A 16489-nucleotide genomic window follows, 5' to 3' on the forward strand; every position below is an offset into this window, starting at 1 on the left:
GAGAGACGAAAATGACTTGATGATTGGACATGAAATGTAGATTGGTGAGGAAGGACAGTGCATTGAGTGGTAGTAATGAGAGGAGAACTTAGAGGTAAGGTCCCCATTGCCTAGCAAAAACCAAAAACCACACACAAAAAAAAAAGGAAAAAGAAAAAAAAAGAAAGGAGGTAAGGTGAGGTGAGAAGGTTAGGAGACCTGGCAGTTGGCCTTTAACTGAGATAATTTCAAATCAGGCCTTTTAAAGGATCTGTGCTTGGTTCATTGGCCTTTATCCCCAAGACTGCTGAATTAGGGCTTCAAGCTTCAAGGTCATGAGGGTGCCTAAAGCTTTCTGGCACTCTGAGGAATGCAGAGAACTATAGAATGTTACAATGGAGAACTACAGTAGAAGAAACTGAGACCCAGAGAGGGTGAGCGACTTTCCCAAGGTCACAGAGTCGGTTATTTGGAGCTGATACTGTAAAAATTTTCTTGATTCGTAGTCAATTTCTCTCTCTTTTTCTTTTTACATCATCTCTAAATCTGGCATTTTAAAGTTCACATAAAATCTCCACATGCATCGGTGGTTCAGTGCCCAGTTCTCCTCTCCCTAGTCATGCACCCATTGGGGTTCAACCATAGATTTTCCTGCTGAGGTACTGTCTTTGATATTTGACCTTATTTCATAGATTTCATATGTGTGATCAACCTTTTTTCCTTCCCCCCAGCCTAGGCTTCTTCACATTTACAATGTCTCAAGGCCCTTTTCAGTTAGGTCTCTTTATCTCCATTATCATCATTAACAACAGCAAACATTTATTAAGCACCTAGTCTTTGGAGGGCCCCAGGCTTCTGCTTTTCCTTCAAAATATCTAGTTTCCCTTTAGAACATTCTTTATCTCATTCCTTTTCCATAGGTTCCAGACCACTCCTCAGGCAGCATTTTCTGGCTTTGAATGAATCTTTCTTTGACCACACATAGATATGAACTGTAGGTTCTTCTTAGAGAAACCCACAGGAAGTATATTTGAAGTTTGGTTGGAACCTCCCCGCATACATTTCATTCATCATCTTTCCCTTCCCTGATACCAAAACATACATTTTGTAGCTAGGTTACACGGTCAGGGGATGGTGTTCCATTGTGAGGAATTTAGGAAACCAAACTTCTTCTATGTGTGTCTTTTTGTCTCATTATTTCCTTGAAGATTATAGCATCAATAGAGAAGTTTTCCCTGATAGCTAAAAATAAAGATAGGACATAGTAGCTTATTTTTTGTATGGTGCCTTATGCTTTACAAAGTACTTTCACATTATCTCATTTGATCCTCATAATAACCTCATGAGGTATATGGAAAGTATATAGGAGGAATATAAATATAGGAAGAATATAAATATAAATATTCCTCTATCCTCACCCCTATTTGTTAGGTAGACAGGCAAAGGCCCCCCCCAATATTACCATCAGTCAATCGCTGATGTCAATCATTGATGAGAAATAATGACATTCAAGAAGTCTGTCCCTGATGCCCATCTGTTAACCATAGTAATGTCTGTTAAGTTTACTCAGAGTCCTATTTCTGTTTTTGATAATAAATCTAAATTTAGAAGGTATTTTTGAGGTCATCTAGTCCCTTCATTTTATGGATGAAGAAACTGAGGCCCAAAGAAAAGAAATGACTTAACTAAGGTCACACAGGCAACAGGTTTCAGAGACAGGATTTGAATGCATATATCTTGATACTAAACCCCATTCTATGCTGCTATCCAGCTTCAGATGTGGTTTGTTCTCCCTCCTAACAACTCTGATAAACTCAGTGTCTAGCTTAGGAGCCAGGCTGGACTAGCTCTAGGAAACCAGGCTTGTTACAGATCTTATTCATTCTTCCCCTTCCTGCCAAACTTGGCCCCATTAAACATTCCCAGTCTGCTGCTTATTTCCTCCCCTGTCTCATGGGCACAGTTAGAGAGCCAACAGGGTGGGAGAGGAAGAGGCTAAGGGATATTGCTTTGGGCATGTCTGAGGCAGAGAATGGTGGAGAGGAGGGGAAAATATAGCATGAGTTTGAGCTCCACAGAAGCTGGCTTCAGAGAGTATCAGAAAGATTAAACTTCCTACCATCTCTACCTTAGAAGCCAAAGTTGGAAGGATAGGCCTCTGGGAGGATGGGGGGACCAAATGGCCTCCAGGATGTGTTTGCCTGCTGCGTGAGCTAATGATACATTTTGGTTGGCTTCTTGGATATTTCTGTATAGGAAGGTTTGCTATTTTCCCCAAAGTGTGGCTGCATTGGATAGCTCAACTGTCTATCCACCCGCTCTGATTCATACACCATACGGTGCAAATCCAATTGAAAGGCTAAAGTTTCCCATTTATTTATTAGATGTGGTTTGTCATGAGGGGAGTAGCAGCCCTGGATATAGCAACCCCTTGTTAGGAAGTTTTATTCTGTCCCCCGAGATGGTAAGTAGAAAGATGTGGGGATTTTTGAGTTGTCTGAGCATTGCTAAACTGGTCCTTGTCTCTTTCCTTTTCTTCCCTCACCCCACCCCCATCCCTTGCTTCATAATGGATACCTAAAAGGACAGTTGGAGCCATTAAATGAGGTGAGTTAATTGGATGATTCGTTCTGTCTGGTTTCTAATCAAGAAGGGGTTGTCTTTCATTTGGGCGTCTTATCTAGGGTACTAGGTAGAGAGAGAGAGTATTAAACAGTCAGACATTGATAACTGCGCAATTAGAGATGTTCTTGTAGAAGGCAGCTTGAGGGAGAGGACCCCATCCAGAGTAAATAGTTTACATGAAGGGGTTCTTCCCCCACCCCTGCCATTTAATATTCTTTTTCTTATTCACTGTCATGCCACTGGAATCGGTTTTTTGGTTTTTGTTTTTGCTTTTTAAAAGAAGATGAAATAATATGCATTTAGCTTCAGGAACATATAGTCTGTTTCCCACAATGTTGTGTAAACCACCCACACATCAAAGAAGGCAATCAAATAAACTACAAAAGAAAATACCTGCAATGGCTTTCTCTCTCTCTCTCTCTGTCTGTCTCTCTGTCTCTGTCTCTCTCTCTCTATAGCTTCAGTAAGATTCTGTTTGCTGTCATGCTGCCTGCAGTTGGTAAATAGAAATGGGAAAACATTTTGTTCTAAGTGTTTGCAGTAGGGACAGACCTCCTGAATGTCTTTGTTTCTCATCAGTGATCATCACCATCGATCATCAGTGATTGACAGGTGTTAATATTAGTGGGTTTGTTTTTGTTTTTTTTCTTATCTCCTCCTCCCTACCTTCCCCTTCCCCCATCCCTTTCCACTTCTCCTCAGGGCTTTCTTTCTAGAATCTCTGATCTGCTGCTGTGTAGATGGACCTGTCGCCACTGTTGTCAAAAGTGTTACGAGTGTAGCTGCTGCCAGTCAAGTGAAGATGAAGTTGAAATCTTGGGACCTTTCCCTGCCCAGACTCCACCCTGGTTGTAAGTGGAGTTGCCCTGGCTTCCTTTGGTTCACGTGGCATAGTGCTTGGCATGTGTGTGAGAGTGAGTGTGAGTGTGTGTGTGTATGAGATTTTTAAGCATTATTGGAAATAGCCCCTGAGATATGTTCTCCCTTGCCTGAAAGAGTCAGGGTCCCTCAAAAGGAGGAATAATTGGAGTTCAAGAGGCTAATGAAAGTCTTTGTCACGATGCTTATGTTAGCTTGTATTCTACCCTTCCTGGTGTTTAGCACATCATTGGGACTGAGTTTAGATTGATCCTCTTTTACTACCCGTGTGATCCTAGACACTTAAACTCTCTGGGCCTAAGTTTCCTTATCTGTAAATTGGGGTGGGAGTTGACCTAGCTGACTTCTAAGGTTGCTTCTAGCTCTAGACCTGTGATCTTCAGCCCGTTTTAGGCACTAAGAGGCATGGACCTCTAAGGAGGTTTTAATGCTCAAAGTATAGGAATTTTTGGTCAAGTGAGTTCCAGGCAGCAAAGGAAGACTGTAAACAATCACATTCTGTAAAGAGTTTATAGTCCTAATACTACTTACAGAAGTCAGCACTACAGGTAGCCCCTGGGATGCTCATAGTTTCTCCAGCCCAAGCTCTAATTGCATTAGAAATAGGGTGACAGAGACAAGCACCTCCAGCCTGAAACCTACCCTCCAGCACTGTTTATGGTCTCTTCAGCATCTTTCATTTTATTTCCAATTCGTTCTCCTCCTGCGCCTTCATACAACATATCTCCATCTGTCAGCCACTCAGATATTTTTGGAAAGTGGTTTTGAATTTTCTGATCCTCGTGTCGATCTACTTCCCCATGGCTAGACTAGGAATGTGGTCAGAGGGCTAGGGTGGGCAGGTAGCAAAGCTGCAGGGTTCATAGAGGCTCTGTTTGACTCTGCCAGCCTTCAGATCAGGGAGGAGGGGTGGGAGTAGGAATCCTTTAATTATGCAATTGAAAGCCATCATGTATAGGGCGGATTGCCAGTCTTGAAATCAGGGAAGAACTGGGTTTAAATCTCACATTAGACACTTATTAGGACTCTAGGCACATCATTTAACCACTCTGAGCCTTGATTTTCTTATCTGTAAAATGGAGATAATAACAAAAACATCTACCTACTTGGGTCATTTTGAGGATCCAATAAAATAATGCATATAAAACGTTTTGTAAACAGCAACAAAAAAGTGCTATATAAATGTCGGCTATTATTATTGTTATTCTTTCTTTAAAAAGTAATCAATTATAAAACTCACATTTATATAATGCTTTTTGGTTTACAAAGTGTTTTCTTTTCTAACAACTCTCTGAGGTAGACAGTGCAATTATTATGTACATTATGGCTTGGTTTTTGGAGGTTTGTAGCCCAGTGTAGGGGTAGAAACTGGAAATGTGATTCAAATAGCATTTGGGAACTCTGGTGAGGAAACTCCCTTTACCAATGGGGATTGCCACCCCTTCTCTGTATTTTAAAGTCTGAAAGATCTGCTTAGAGTGATGAGAGTTAACTGACTTGCCCAGGGCAGTATGTGTCAAAATGGGACTTGAACTCTGGTCTTCCTGATTCTGAGGCTGGCTGTCCATCTTCTAGGACATCCTACTTCTCCATAGCCCTGCACAGATTCTTTAAACATCCATCTGTGCCAAGGGCAGTGTTAAAAATAATGCTTATGTGGGCAGTTGAGACTAGAATTTTATATGTCCAGAACTAGAGCTTCCCAATTGGAAGCCCCCTACTCTACACAGAGGCCTTCCCTCCTTTCCCCTACTGTGTACAGCCAAGTCTAATCTTTTGAGGTAAAAGCAGAAAGATATCTGGCCCACAGATAGAGGCTGTGTGTGGGCACATAGCAAGTCTCTGTTGAAAAAAGAAAAATCTGACAAAAACCCAGTTGTTGAATGCTTCAGAGACCCAGTCTTGTGGCTTATGTCCCTGAGACTCTAGTGGAGTTGAGCTGAGGCCAGAGAAAGTCACAGGATAAAGAAGTGGTCTCCTTGCTCACCTCCACCTCCTGGATTCCCCCTTCCCCAAGCATTTATTAAGTACCTTCTATGTGCCAGTCATAATACTAAACCCTTTATAAATATTATCTTCAAGACAGCTCAAATCCAACCTTTTGGGGAAGGCCTTTCCCAGTTCCCCCAGCTACTAATGCCTTCCAATCTGATATGACTTTTTATCTATTTTATATGTATTTACATGTTGTCCCCTCTCCCCATCCCCATTAGAATGTAAGCTCCTTGAAGGCAGGAACTGCTTTTGCCTTTCTTTATACCCCCAGAGCTTAATAAATGCTTGTTAACTTTGGTCTGGACCTTTCCTGGCCAGGGAATTTTTGTTGTTCTCTCTTTAACAAACAATTGGTGAATGACCTATAGTTTAACCTGTAGTGTAAGAGATAGGAATGCACCTGGGCAGGATAAGAGAGGACTTGGTTTCCCTCTGAGCAGTGGTCAATACTTAACATATTTTGGGGGCCCAACTAAATGTCTGATAATTTGTAAAAAATGCTCCTAGAAAGGTATGAGTGGTTTTTTAAAATGATGTTATAGTTTGTGCATCCCCAGATTTATTTACTGAGTAGGCAGTTGTATATATTTAAACAAGCAGGGAATGGAAATGTCAAGTGTGCAGGCCTGGCTGTGCTGTTTCTCATGCAGTGCCTGTGCTCAGCTCAAGGAAGCCTGCCCTCTGGCACCTCATGGGGGGCTGTGATGACAGCAGTGGGCACAAGGTACCAGTTTGTACAGGGTAGGGCAACAGGTGTGTATGTGAGACACATGCATGTGAACTTAACATACGACTTGTGACACATGCTCAAGACATATGGTGAAATCTCTCCCACCTCAGGAAACACTGCTGCTTCATTTATTTATGTTTTATATTCAACACGTGACATTTAATGGGCAAGGCCCTGTGTTAGGCCCTTTGGGGGAATAGAGGAATGAATAAGGCACTATGCCATGGTGGATAGAGGGCTGGCATGAGGAAGACCTGGGTTCTGATCCTTACAGTGTGACCTTGAGCAAGCCACTTAATCTCTAACCTCAGTTCCTCATCCGTAAAATATAGGGTTTGGACTTGAAGACCTTTGAAGTCCCCTCTAGCTTTATGATTTATGAGAAGACATGGTCCCTGCCTTTAAGGAGCTCATAGTCTAGTAGGAGGAATAAGACAAGTACCCAGATAATTATAATACAAGGCAACTTATAGTAAGGGCTGGAGTAGTTCAGAGGAGTCTGAGATTATTACATCTTGGGGGATTAATTGAGGGAATGAGTGAAGACTTTGTGAAATTCAGTTAGTAATTCAATAAGCATTTATTAAGCACTTATGTAGTTCAGCAAACATTTATTAAGCACCTACTCTCAGGGACTATACTTGGCACTGGGAATGAAAAAAAAAAAACAACTACAGTCTCTACCCTCAAAGAACTTATATTCTTCTGGGGAAGTGCAACATATACACAAATAAATATTATAATTAAAATTAAGGATAGAGAAAGCTAGTCTTTCTTGAAAGGATAGTATCTTATAGGTCAGAAATTCAGAGTTCTAGGTAAAGATGGGCATAATCTAATGGCTGCTGGATGAAATACTGGCTTATGCTTATCAATTTAAGGTTTGCAGAACACTTCACAATCTTGTGATAGAGTCAGCGTAAGTATTACCTCCAATTTGTAAATGGGGAAACTGAGGCTCAAAGTGATGAATTGACTTGCCATGGTCACTAACTAATAAGTATTAGAGCCAGGATTTTAACCCAGGTCTCTGGACTACAAATCCTGTACCATTCCCATTTCCCCCAGTGTAGGGGAAAGGTAGTATCTGCAGATAGTATCCATATTGTGTTTACTTCGGTGCAAACATCCCAAGGGCCAAGGAAGATCTAGAAAAACCAAGGGTGGGTGGGTGAAAGGGAAGACTATCTGCAGGTGGGCTATATGGCAGATATTTCTCCATTTCTGGCTTTCCTAGGTCTTCCCCTGTGGAGTTTGAAGAGAAGTAAACACAGTATGCTTCCAACCCTGTGTGTCTCTCTTCTGAGCTTATGATTCTAATTCTGAAGAAAAGGGAGCAATTCGTATTTTTTTCTTTACAGCAAAGCACACCTCCATGTTGTCATTTCTCAAGTCATTAACTAATTAAGATAGTAGTTCCTGAGGACCCGATCAGTTTCTCCTGGGCTACTCCTGAAGTCTCTTCCCCTTCACTAGGATGAGCAACCGGAATGAAGATAAGAATGGGAACTCAGACCACACTGCCAGTGAGGCTCCTCCAACCCCACAGGATGACTCCCCAGATCAGAGACGGTCGTCTTCAGATACATCTAAGTCTGCATACAGCCTTACCCGGAGGATTTCAAGTAAGCTTCTAGGCAGTCACCTTCTGTGAAAATTATAGCTCGAGAAACCCCATTTAAAATTCCATCAAATGCATTGCCAGGAGAACAGACAGAGCAGATTCACTTAGGAACATCAGTGTTCCCAAACAAAGAAGAAAGAGGCAGAGTTGCTGGAGGAGGAAGGGCTGGGAAGAAAAAGACTGGACCCTGCATTGATGGCTCACTCAAGGTGGCCTTGATTATGAGAAAACAAAGCTGATGGAAGTGGAGTGGATTTTTGTTTGTTTGTGGCACTAAAGTTGTGTCTAATGAGTTGATTGGTTTTAGTTAATGGCCCCAACTAGCTGTGTGACCTTAGGCAAATCTTCACAGGTGCAAGGGCTAGAGTACTGCACCTGGAGTCAGAAAGTCTCGAACTTTGTGACCCTGGGAAAGTCACTTAACCTCTGTCTGTCTGTAAAATGGCGATAAAAATAATACCTGTCTTCTAGGGTTACTGTGAGGAAAATGAGAAAATATTTGTAAAGCTCTTAGCACCATACCTGGCATGTAGTAGGTGCTTAATTAATAGACAATAGTAAATGCTTTTTTCCTTCTTTCCTTCCTTCTTTCCTCTATTCTTCCCTCTTTCTTTCCTCCCCTTTCCTCCCTCCTTTCTTCCTTCCTCTGTTCTCTTCCTCCTTTCTTTTGTCCTTCCTTCCTCTATTCCTCCCTCTTACTACTCCTTTCCTTTTTTCCTCCCTTCCTCCTTTTTTCCTTCCTTCCTTTCTTTTCTCCCTCCCTCCTTCCCCCTTTCCCCTCTCTTTTCTTCTTTGCTTCCTCCCACCTTCCATCCTTTCCCCTCTCCTTCCCTCCCTCACTCCTTCCTTCCTTCCTTCCCTCTCTCTCTTCCCTCCTGGCCTCTTTCATCCCTTCCTCCCTTCCTTCTTTCCTCTCTGATCTAAGCTGTTTTATCTGAAAAAAAATGGGGGGGAGTGTTGTGTTGATACATGATTCTGCACAACTACAAATCCAATGAATTTGGTTGACTTTTTCCTCTGCCTCATTGAATTGATCAGTTGTTTAATTAGATTGACTGAATTGATTACTATTATTATCAGTTGTAATAATGGCAGCTTTCATTTATGTACCACTTTAAGGTTTATGGAATTTTTTTTTCCCAACAACCTCATGAGACAGTTGAGTTCAGTAACTATTAATCCCATTTTCAGATGTGGAAACAGACTCCGGAAAGTTATCTGACTTGCCCTTGGTCACATTGTTATTGTGTGTTGAAGTTGGGAATAGTAATTTGAACACTGGTGTTCTGTGACCCTTCCACTATACCTAGCTCTCTGTCATGATTTTCCCATCTCACAGGTACCTAGAAGGTATAGAATGGGTATGTAGTAGGCTGTATGTCATGCGATATGATTTCAGGAAGTAGATAGTGGGGACCAGACACCACCCCCATCCCTCTTTTCCTAGGCTACCTGAGACTTCAGTTCTTTTAACAAGGTAAAGGCTCATTTAAGGGGCAGCTAAGTGGTTTGGTGTATAGACCAAGGGGCCTGGAGTTAGGAAGACTCATCTTCCTGAGTTCAAATCCAGCATCAGACATTTACTAGCTGAAGACTGGGCTAGTCACTTAATCCTGTTTACCTCGGTTTCCTCATCTTTAAAATGAGCTGGAGAAGGAAATGGCAAACCACTCCAGTATCTTTGCCAAGAAGACCCCAAATGGGGTCAGGAAGAGTCAGACATGACTAAAAAATGACTGAACAAAAAATATCAATTTATTCTGCTGGGGATAAGGCAAAAAACATAACATATTGGAAGAGGTGGCATGCTGACTTAACAGTTATTCATGTTTTGATGTGAAAAATGTTTTTGGATACTTTCCTGACAATAGATTTTGTTGGAGAAAAAAGAAAAGAAAGTCAAAAGGAACCTATTCTTTCTAGAATTTATTTTCTTCAACTGCAAAATAAGTGATTATGACTAAATGATTTCTAAGATTGTCAACAAGCATTTATTAAATGCCTAACAAGACTAGCCAAGCACTGTGCTAAATTCTAGGGATGTAAAGAAAGGCAAAGAACAGTCCCTGTTCTCAAGGAGCACACAGTCAAATATGGGGGTGGGGGGAATTGCATGCTAACAATTATGTACAAACAAGATATATACAGTATAAATGGGAGATAATCATAGAAGGAAGGTACCAGAATTAAGGGAAATACCTTTGAAGTCTCTTGGAGTTCCAACATTCAGTGGTGTATCAAATTTTACCTATTGCAATTTGACCTAAAGCTGGTTTTGAACTCTTGAATTCAAAGAGCTAAAAGAGACCTTATTATTATTATTTTTTTTTTGGTAGTTGTTCAGTCTTTCTCAGTCATGTCTGACTCTTTGTGACTCCATTTGCAGTTTTCGTGATGGAGTTATTGGATTGCTTTGCCATTTCCTTCTTCAGGAACTTTACAGATGAGGAAACTGAGGCAAACAGGGTTAAGTGACTTGCTCAGGGTCACACAGCTAGTAAATGTATTGAGGCCCAGTGCTGTATCCACTGAGCTACCTGGTTGCACATCAAAAGAGATTTTAGGGACCATCTAATCAACCAGTGTCAAACTCAAATAGAAACAGATCCTTGCTGGCTGTATACTGACTTAGAAAACCTCAAATTAACATTATCTATGTTGAATTGTATTTTTATTTATTTTGTTAAACATTTCCCAATTACATTTTAATTTGGTTAAGGCCAGCACTAAGGAGTTTTGCAGGTGATTGTGGCCAGGGGTCCTTAAGTTTGACACCTCTGAATCTAACCCTCATTTTAGAGATCTTAGAATCTTGGGATCATAGATCTCAAGTGGGAAGAGACCTCAGAGTTCAACTCTTTCATTTTACAGATGATTAAAGAGAGGTCCAAAGAGGCCCAACATTGACCTAGTGTTGAACAGGCAGTAAATGGCAGAACCACACTTTGAAACCTGGTCCCCAACTACAAATCCAGCATTTCCCTCACCGTACCATGCTGCGAACTACTTCACTTTACAAATAAGGAAATTAAATAGTATGGTAGAGATAATTGAAATGACAACCCAAAGTTGTTGTTCAGTTATTTTTCAGTCATGTCTGACTCTTTGTGACCCCGTTTGGAATTTTCTTGGCAAAGATATTGGAGTGGTTTGCCATTTCCTTCTCCAGCTCATTTAACATACAGGAAACTGAGGCAAACAGGGTTAAGTGACTTGCCCAAGTCGCATAGCTAGTAAATGTCTGAGATTGGATTTGAACTCATGAAGAGGATTCTTTCTGATTCCAAGTCGAGTACTCTACCTACTGTGCCACCTATTGAGAGTCAGAATTAGAACCTGTGTCTTTAGAATCTCAGTCTTGTATTCTTATTACTAAATACACCATGCAGCTTCCTTAGTACAGTACCTAGCACATAGTAGGCACTTAATAAATATTTATTGATGGACCTGTGAAATAAAATAGATATAAAAGAACCCTGTGTTATTTACAAAGTGATATCACCAATGTTCTGTGTGACTACTGTTTAGGTCTTGAGTCCAGGCGGCCCAGCTCACCACTAATTGATATTAAACCAATTGAGTTTGGGATTATTGGAGCCAAGAAAGAAATCATCCAACCATCAGTGCTGAGAAGGACCTACACCCCTGATGACTATTTTAGGAAGTTCGAGCTCAGATTATATTCCCTTGACTCTAACAGTGATGACATGGACTCACTGACTGATGAGGAGATCTTATCCAAGTACCAGCTGGGCATGCTACATTTCAGCACCCAATATGATCTGCTGCATAACTACCTAACAGTAAGGGTGATTGAGGCCAGGGACTTACCACCTCCCATCTCCTATGATGGCTCTCGACAAGATATGGCTCATTCAAACCCCTATGTGAAGATCTGCCTCTTGCCAGACCAGAAGAATTCCAAGCAGACAGGTGTCAAACGCAAGACCCAGAACCCTGTGTTTGAAGAGCGCTACACCTTTGAGATCCCATTTCTAGAAGCCCAAAGAAGAACTTTGCTTTTAACTATAGTGGATTTTGACAAATTCTCACGTCACTGTGTCATTGGGAAAGTTTCCGTGCCTTTAAGTGAAGTGGACCTGGTGAAGGGGGGGCACTGGTGGAAAGCTCTGGTTCCCAGTTCTCAGGTAAGGAAGCATGTCTGTGACTTCTGCTAGCTATGTGAAAGATTCTTGACTTGTAAGGGAAGTCTGCTTGATGATCTATAAGAAGAAACAGAGATAATATTGAGTACAAAAATGGTATTTACTTTTGTCTTTAAAAAAAAAGCAGCTTTGGAGAATGTGGAAAGAATAAATGATGATTTAGTTATTGTTGTCTGGGGAATTGATACCCGACTCCCTGAAAGATGTCTTACTACTTAAGAAGCACCCACACTGACCGGGGTCTTTTCCTGGGTGATTATTATTAAGGTTATTGAGGCAGGCTGACTACAGGTTCTTGTCTTGGGAATATAGATAGCTGTGGCATAATTATCTAACAGCGAGGGCAAATGAGGCCAGGGACCTGCCATTCTCCCATTTTCTATGAAGTTTCACAAGACACAGTTTTTCGAACTCCTATGTGATTCTATAAAAAGTGTGTAGAAATGCTTCTCAGTGCCATGCTAGTCATGGGCAGAGATTTGATAGTGGGTGCTATTGAGGGGCAGAGGGAGATTAACAATAATAGCTAGCATTCATATAGCACTTTAAGGTTTACAAAGTGCTTCACATATGTCATCTCATTTGATTCTCATGGCAGTCCTGGGAGGTAGGTGCTATTATTCCCATTGTACAGATGAGAAAACTGAACCTGAGAGAAAAGTTAAGTAACTTGCTCAGAGTCACACAGATAGGAAGTATCTGAGGCAAGATTTGAACTCAAGTCTTCCTGATTCTAGGTCCAGTCTGTATCTACTATGCCACCTACCTTCTTGGGTTAGAGTTCTGGAGGTTCCTTCCATACATAAATTTTTATCTACTGTGATTTAGTATGGAATCGGGCAGCTAGCTGGTAATATGATTAGAGCACTGGGCTTGGAATCAGGGCAAGTATGAACCTGGGCAAGTCACTTAACCCTTTTTCCTCATGTGTTAAATGAGCTGGAGAAGGAAATGGAAAACCACTTCAGTATCTTTGTCAAGAAAATGTCAAATGGGGTCTCGAAGAGTCAGACACTACTGAACAACAGCAGTGTGGGATTACATCACACGCACACACCAAGTAGTTGCTTCCTCATTGACTGCATCAGTCACTCTTAGTCATTATTTATTGATAGAATGTTCCATACTATACTGAATTGCCTGAATAGGGAAAAAAGCCTGACCGTTGCCATTTAGAAGCTTACAGACCTAAAAAGAGAAATCAGAGACTAGCTTTATTATTTGCATCGTAAAAGGGACTGATCAATTAAGCCAATAAGCATTTAATAAGCACTTACTTTGTGCCTGACTCTGTGCTAAGGGTGGGGAAAACAACCCCTGCCCTCAAGGATTTTATATTCTAAAGGGTAGACAATAGATAAATAATTAAGTACATGTAAAATATTTAGAGTCAATCAGTCCTGTTAGTCAATAAACATTAATTTAGCATCTAGATGTCAGACATTGTGCTAAGTCTGAGAATGCAAATAGAAGTGAAAAGAAAGAGTCTCTACCTTTAAGAAATTTAGAATCTATTGGAATAGACAGAAGATAATCTTAGAAGGGATGAATAACATGAATGATCTATACCATTGGTGATTATAATTGGCTTTCTTTTTTCTGAAATCCTTATCTTCCTAATGCTCCATTTAAGGCATAGATCCCTTTGTCAGTCTGCTGAAGGCTTAGTGCCTCTTCCCAGAATAATGTTTTTAAATGCATAAAATCAAATACACAGTATCAAAAAAGAAACCAATTATATTGAAATAAAGTTATCAAAATATACATTTTTTTAAAAAAATCAAGTTCATAGACCCCAGGTTAAGATACCTAGGTTAAGGTTAACTTCAGTGTTTAACCGCATCAAGTAACTGTGGAGGGTGGAGAGGAGGAAGAGAGAGGTTAGCAATAGTATGTTTTATTTTTATTTTCGTTTATTTCATTAAATATTTTCTAATTGTATGCAAAAGTTTTATGTCATTTTTGAAAATTTTGAGTTCTCAATTCTCTCTCCCTCCCTACCCCTTCCCTACCCATTGAGAAGGCAAGCAATGTGATATTGATTATACATGTGAAGTCATGCAAAATATTTCCATATTAGTCATAAGTGATAGTAGACCCTTAATCTAGGCTTGTTGACTGACTTGTTGAATGACTGACTGGATTCACTTTGAGTAGGAAGGGAAAGCTAACCCAGGATTAAAAACTTGTGGGTATTTAGTTGATTATAGGTAATAGAGGTAGACACATGAATAGCCCTGTTTGTCTAAATATGAGGTATGACCATAGAGTAATGAGGCAGATTTTCTCTGTGGCTTTTGGCAGGCCCATTATACAATTTCATTGTTGTTCAGTTGTGTCCAACTCTTTGTGACCCAATGGACCATAGCATGCCAGACCCTTCTATTCTCTACTACCTCTCAAAATCTGTCCAAGTTCATGTTTGTTACTTCTATGACACTGTCTATCCATCTTACCCTCTGCTATGCCTGATCATATTTAGAATTTGTTGGTAGCCCAGCATATGTTTGTCATTTTTTATCACTAGCTAGAGCCTAGAGTTTATGGACTTCAAGATATTTCCCTGCAGCACTTTCTTCTTCCCTTCAGTGAAGTGCTTGAGAGCCATCAACCAGAGGCCTTTCACTATCAAGATGGTAGTGAAAAAGGAAAGATATATTAATTATTACTATTCATTTATGTTGTTTTTTGCTTTTGCTGTTGTTGTTGTTTTTTGTTCTCTCATTCAGTCATGTTCAACTCTTCGTAACCAATGGACTACAGCACACCAGGCCCTTCTATCCTCCACCATCTCCCGAAGTCTTTCCAAGTTCATGTTTATTGCTTCCGTGACACTATGTATCCATCTCATTCTCTGTTGTCCCCTTCTCTTTTTGCCTTCGATCTTTCCCACCATTAGGGTCTTTCAAAATGAGTTGTGTCCTCTCATTATGTGGCCAAAGAATTTAAGCTTCAGCTTCAGTGTTTGTCCTTCCAGTGAGTGGTCTGAATTAATTTGAGTATTGATTGATTTGATCTCTTTGCTGTCCAATGGACTCTCAGAAGTCTTCTCCAGAGCCACAATTTAAAAGTGTCCGTTCTACAGTGCTCAGCTTTCCTTGTAGTCCAACTCTCACAGGCATACATTGTTACTGGAAAAACTGTATCTTTGACTATGCAGACCTTTGTTGGCAAGATGCTGTCTTTGCTTTTGAGTATGCTGTCCAGATTTGCCATAGCTTTCCTTCTAAGGAGCAAGTGTCCAGTGCCAATTAGAACACTGGGCTTCATGTAGAACTTGTATTGGTACAAGTGTAAGTGAATGAGTGGAGACATACCAGTGCCCATTATACAAATCTAAGGAGAAGATGCTGTTCTTTCTGGGAAAGCTTCTGGGAGAAAGGAAGAGTCAGGTTGTGCTTTACTTAGGCAACAATACTTACATACCTACTGCATACTGAGCATGATACTAGTTGCAGAGGTAAGACTTACAATGTAGGAAGATGATGAGCTCCTTCAGAGCAGGGACTCTTTTTTGCCTTTCTTTGTATTTCTGGTACTTAAAACAGTGCCTGGTATGTAATAGACACTTAAAAAATGCTAATTGACTGACTGACATAGTATAGCAGCTAGGTGGCACAGTGGATAGAGCACTGTCCCTGGAGTTAGGAACACCTGAGTTCAAATCCAGCCTTCCACCCATACTAGCTGTGTGTCTATGGGCAAGTCATTCTTTTTACCTCAGTTTTCTCATTTGTAGAATGGGGATAATAATAGTACCAACCTCCCAGGGTTGTTTCAAGGATCAAATGATGTAATAATTGTAAAAGCAGTTAGCACATTGCCTAGCACATAGTAAGCACTATATAAATGTTAATGATGATGATGATGATGATGATGATGATGATGCTGATGCTGATGCTGATGCACTGGTCAAGTCCAAATTCTGGCTCTACTACTTAATGCTTCTAAGAACTTGGGTGAATCACTTATCCTCTCTGAGGCACAGTTGACTTATCCATAAAATAACAGGGAAGGGTTAGAATTCAGGAGTTCTTAACCTCGGGACTGTGCCCTGATTTAAAAAAAATATTTTTATAGCTGTATTTTAATATAATACTTTCCTTTGTAACACACACACGCACACGCACACACACCCATACCCTTCCAGTATTACTTTATTTTCCTAAACATACTCTTCAGTCCAGTGACTCTGGTCTCCTTGCTGTTTCCCATAAGTTTCGCATAACTTTCATGCCTGGAACTCTTTCCCTCTTCATCTCTACTTCCTGGCTTCTCTGGCTTTCTCAAAGTCTCAAATAAAAGCCCACTTTCTTCAAGAAGTCTTTCCCAGTCCTCCTTAATCACGGTGCCTTCCCTCCGAGAAAACTCTCAATTTATTCTGTTTTTATCTCATTTGTACATTGTTTGTTCGATGTCTCCCCCATTAGACTGGGAGCTCCTTGAGGGTCAATCTGTCCTTTTCCTTTCTTTGTATTCTTAGCAATTAGT

The 16489-nt window shown here is 40.6% G+C and overlaps 1 protein-coding gene across 1 annotated transcript in view; it reads left to right on the forward strand.

The window, feature by feature from the left end:
- Positions 1-2563: 2563 nt before the first annotated feature.
- LOC114052355 (synaptotagmin-17-like) overlaps positions 2564-16489 on the forward strand; it is an 81410-nt gene continuing 67484 nt past the window's right edge. The window contains exons 1-4 of the mRNA XM_027874915.1: positions 2564-2586; positions 3307-3455; positions 7685-7833; positions 11361-11980. Coding sequence (XP_027730716.1) covers positions 7686-7833; positions 11361-11980 — 768 coding nt within the window. The 5' untranslated portion in view covers positions 2564-2586; positions 3307-3455; position 7685. The remainder of the gene's footprint in view (positions 2587-3306; positions 3456-7684; positions 7834-11360; positions 11981-16489) is intronic.

Source organism: Vombatus ursinus, unplaced genomic scaffold, assembly GCF_900497805.2.
Source record: "Vombatus ursinus unplaced genomic scaffold, bare-nosed wombat genome assembly UNPS02014807.1, whole genome shotgun sequence".
NCBI lineage: Eukaryota > Metazoa > Chordata > Mammalia > Diprotodontia > Vombatidae > Vombatus > Vombatus ursinus.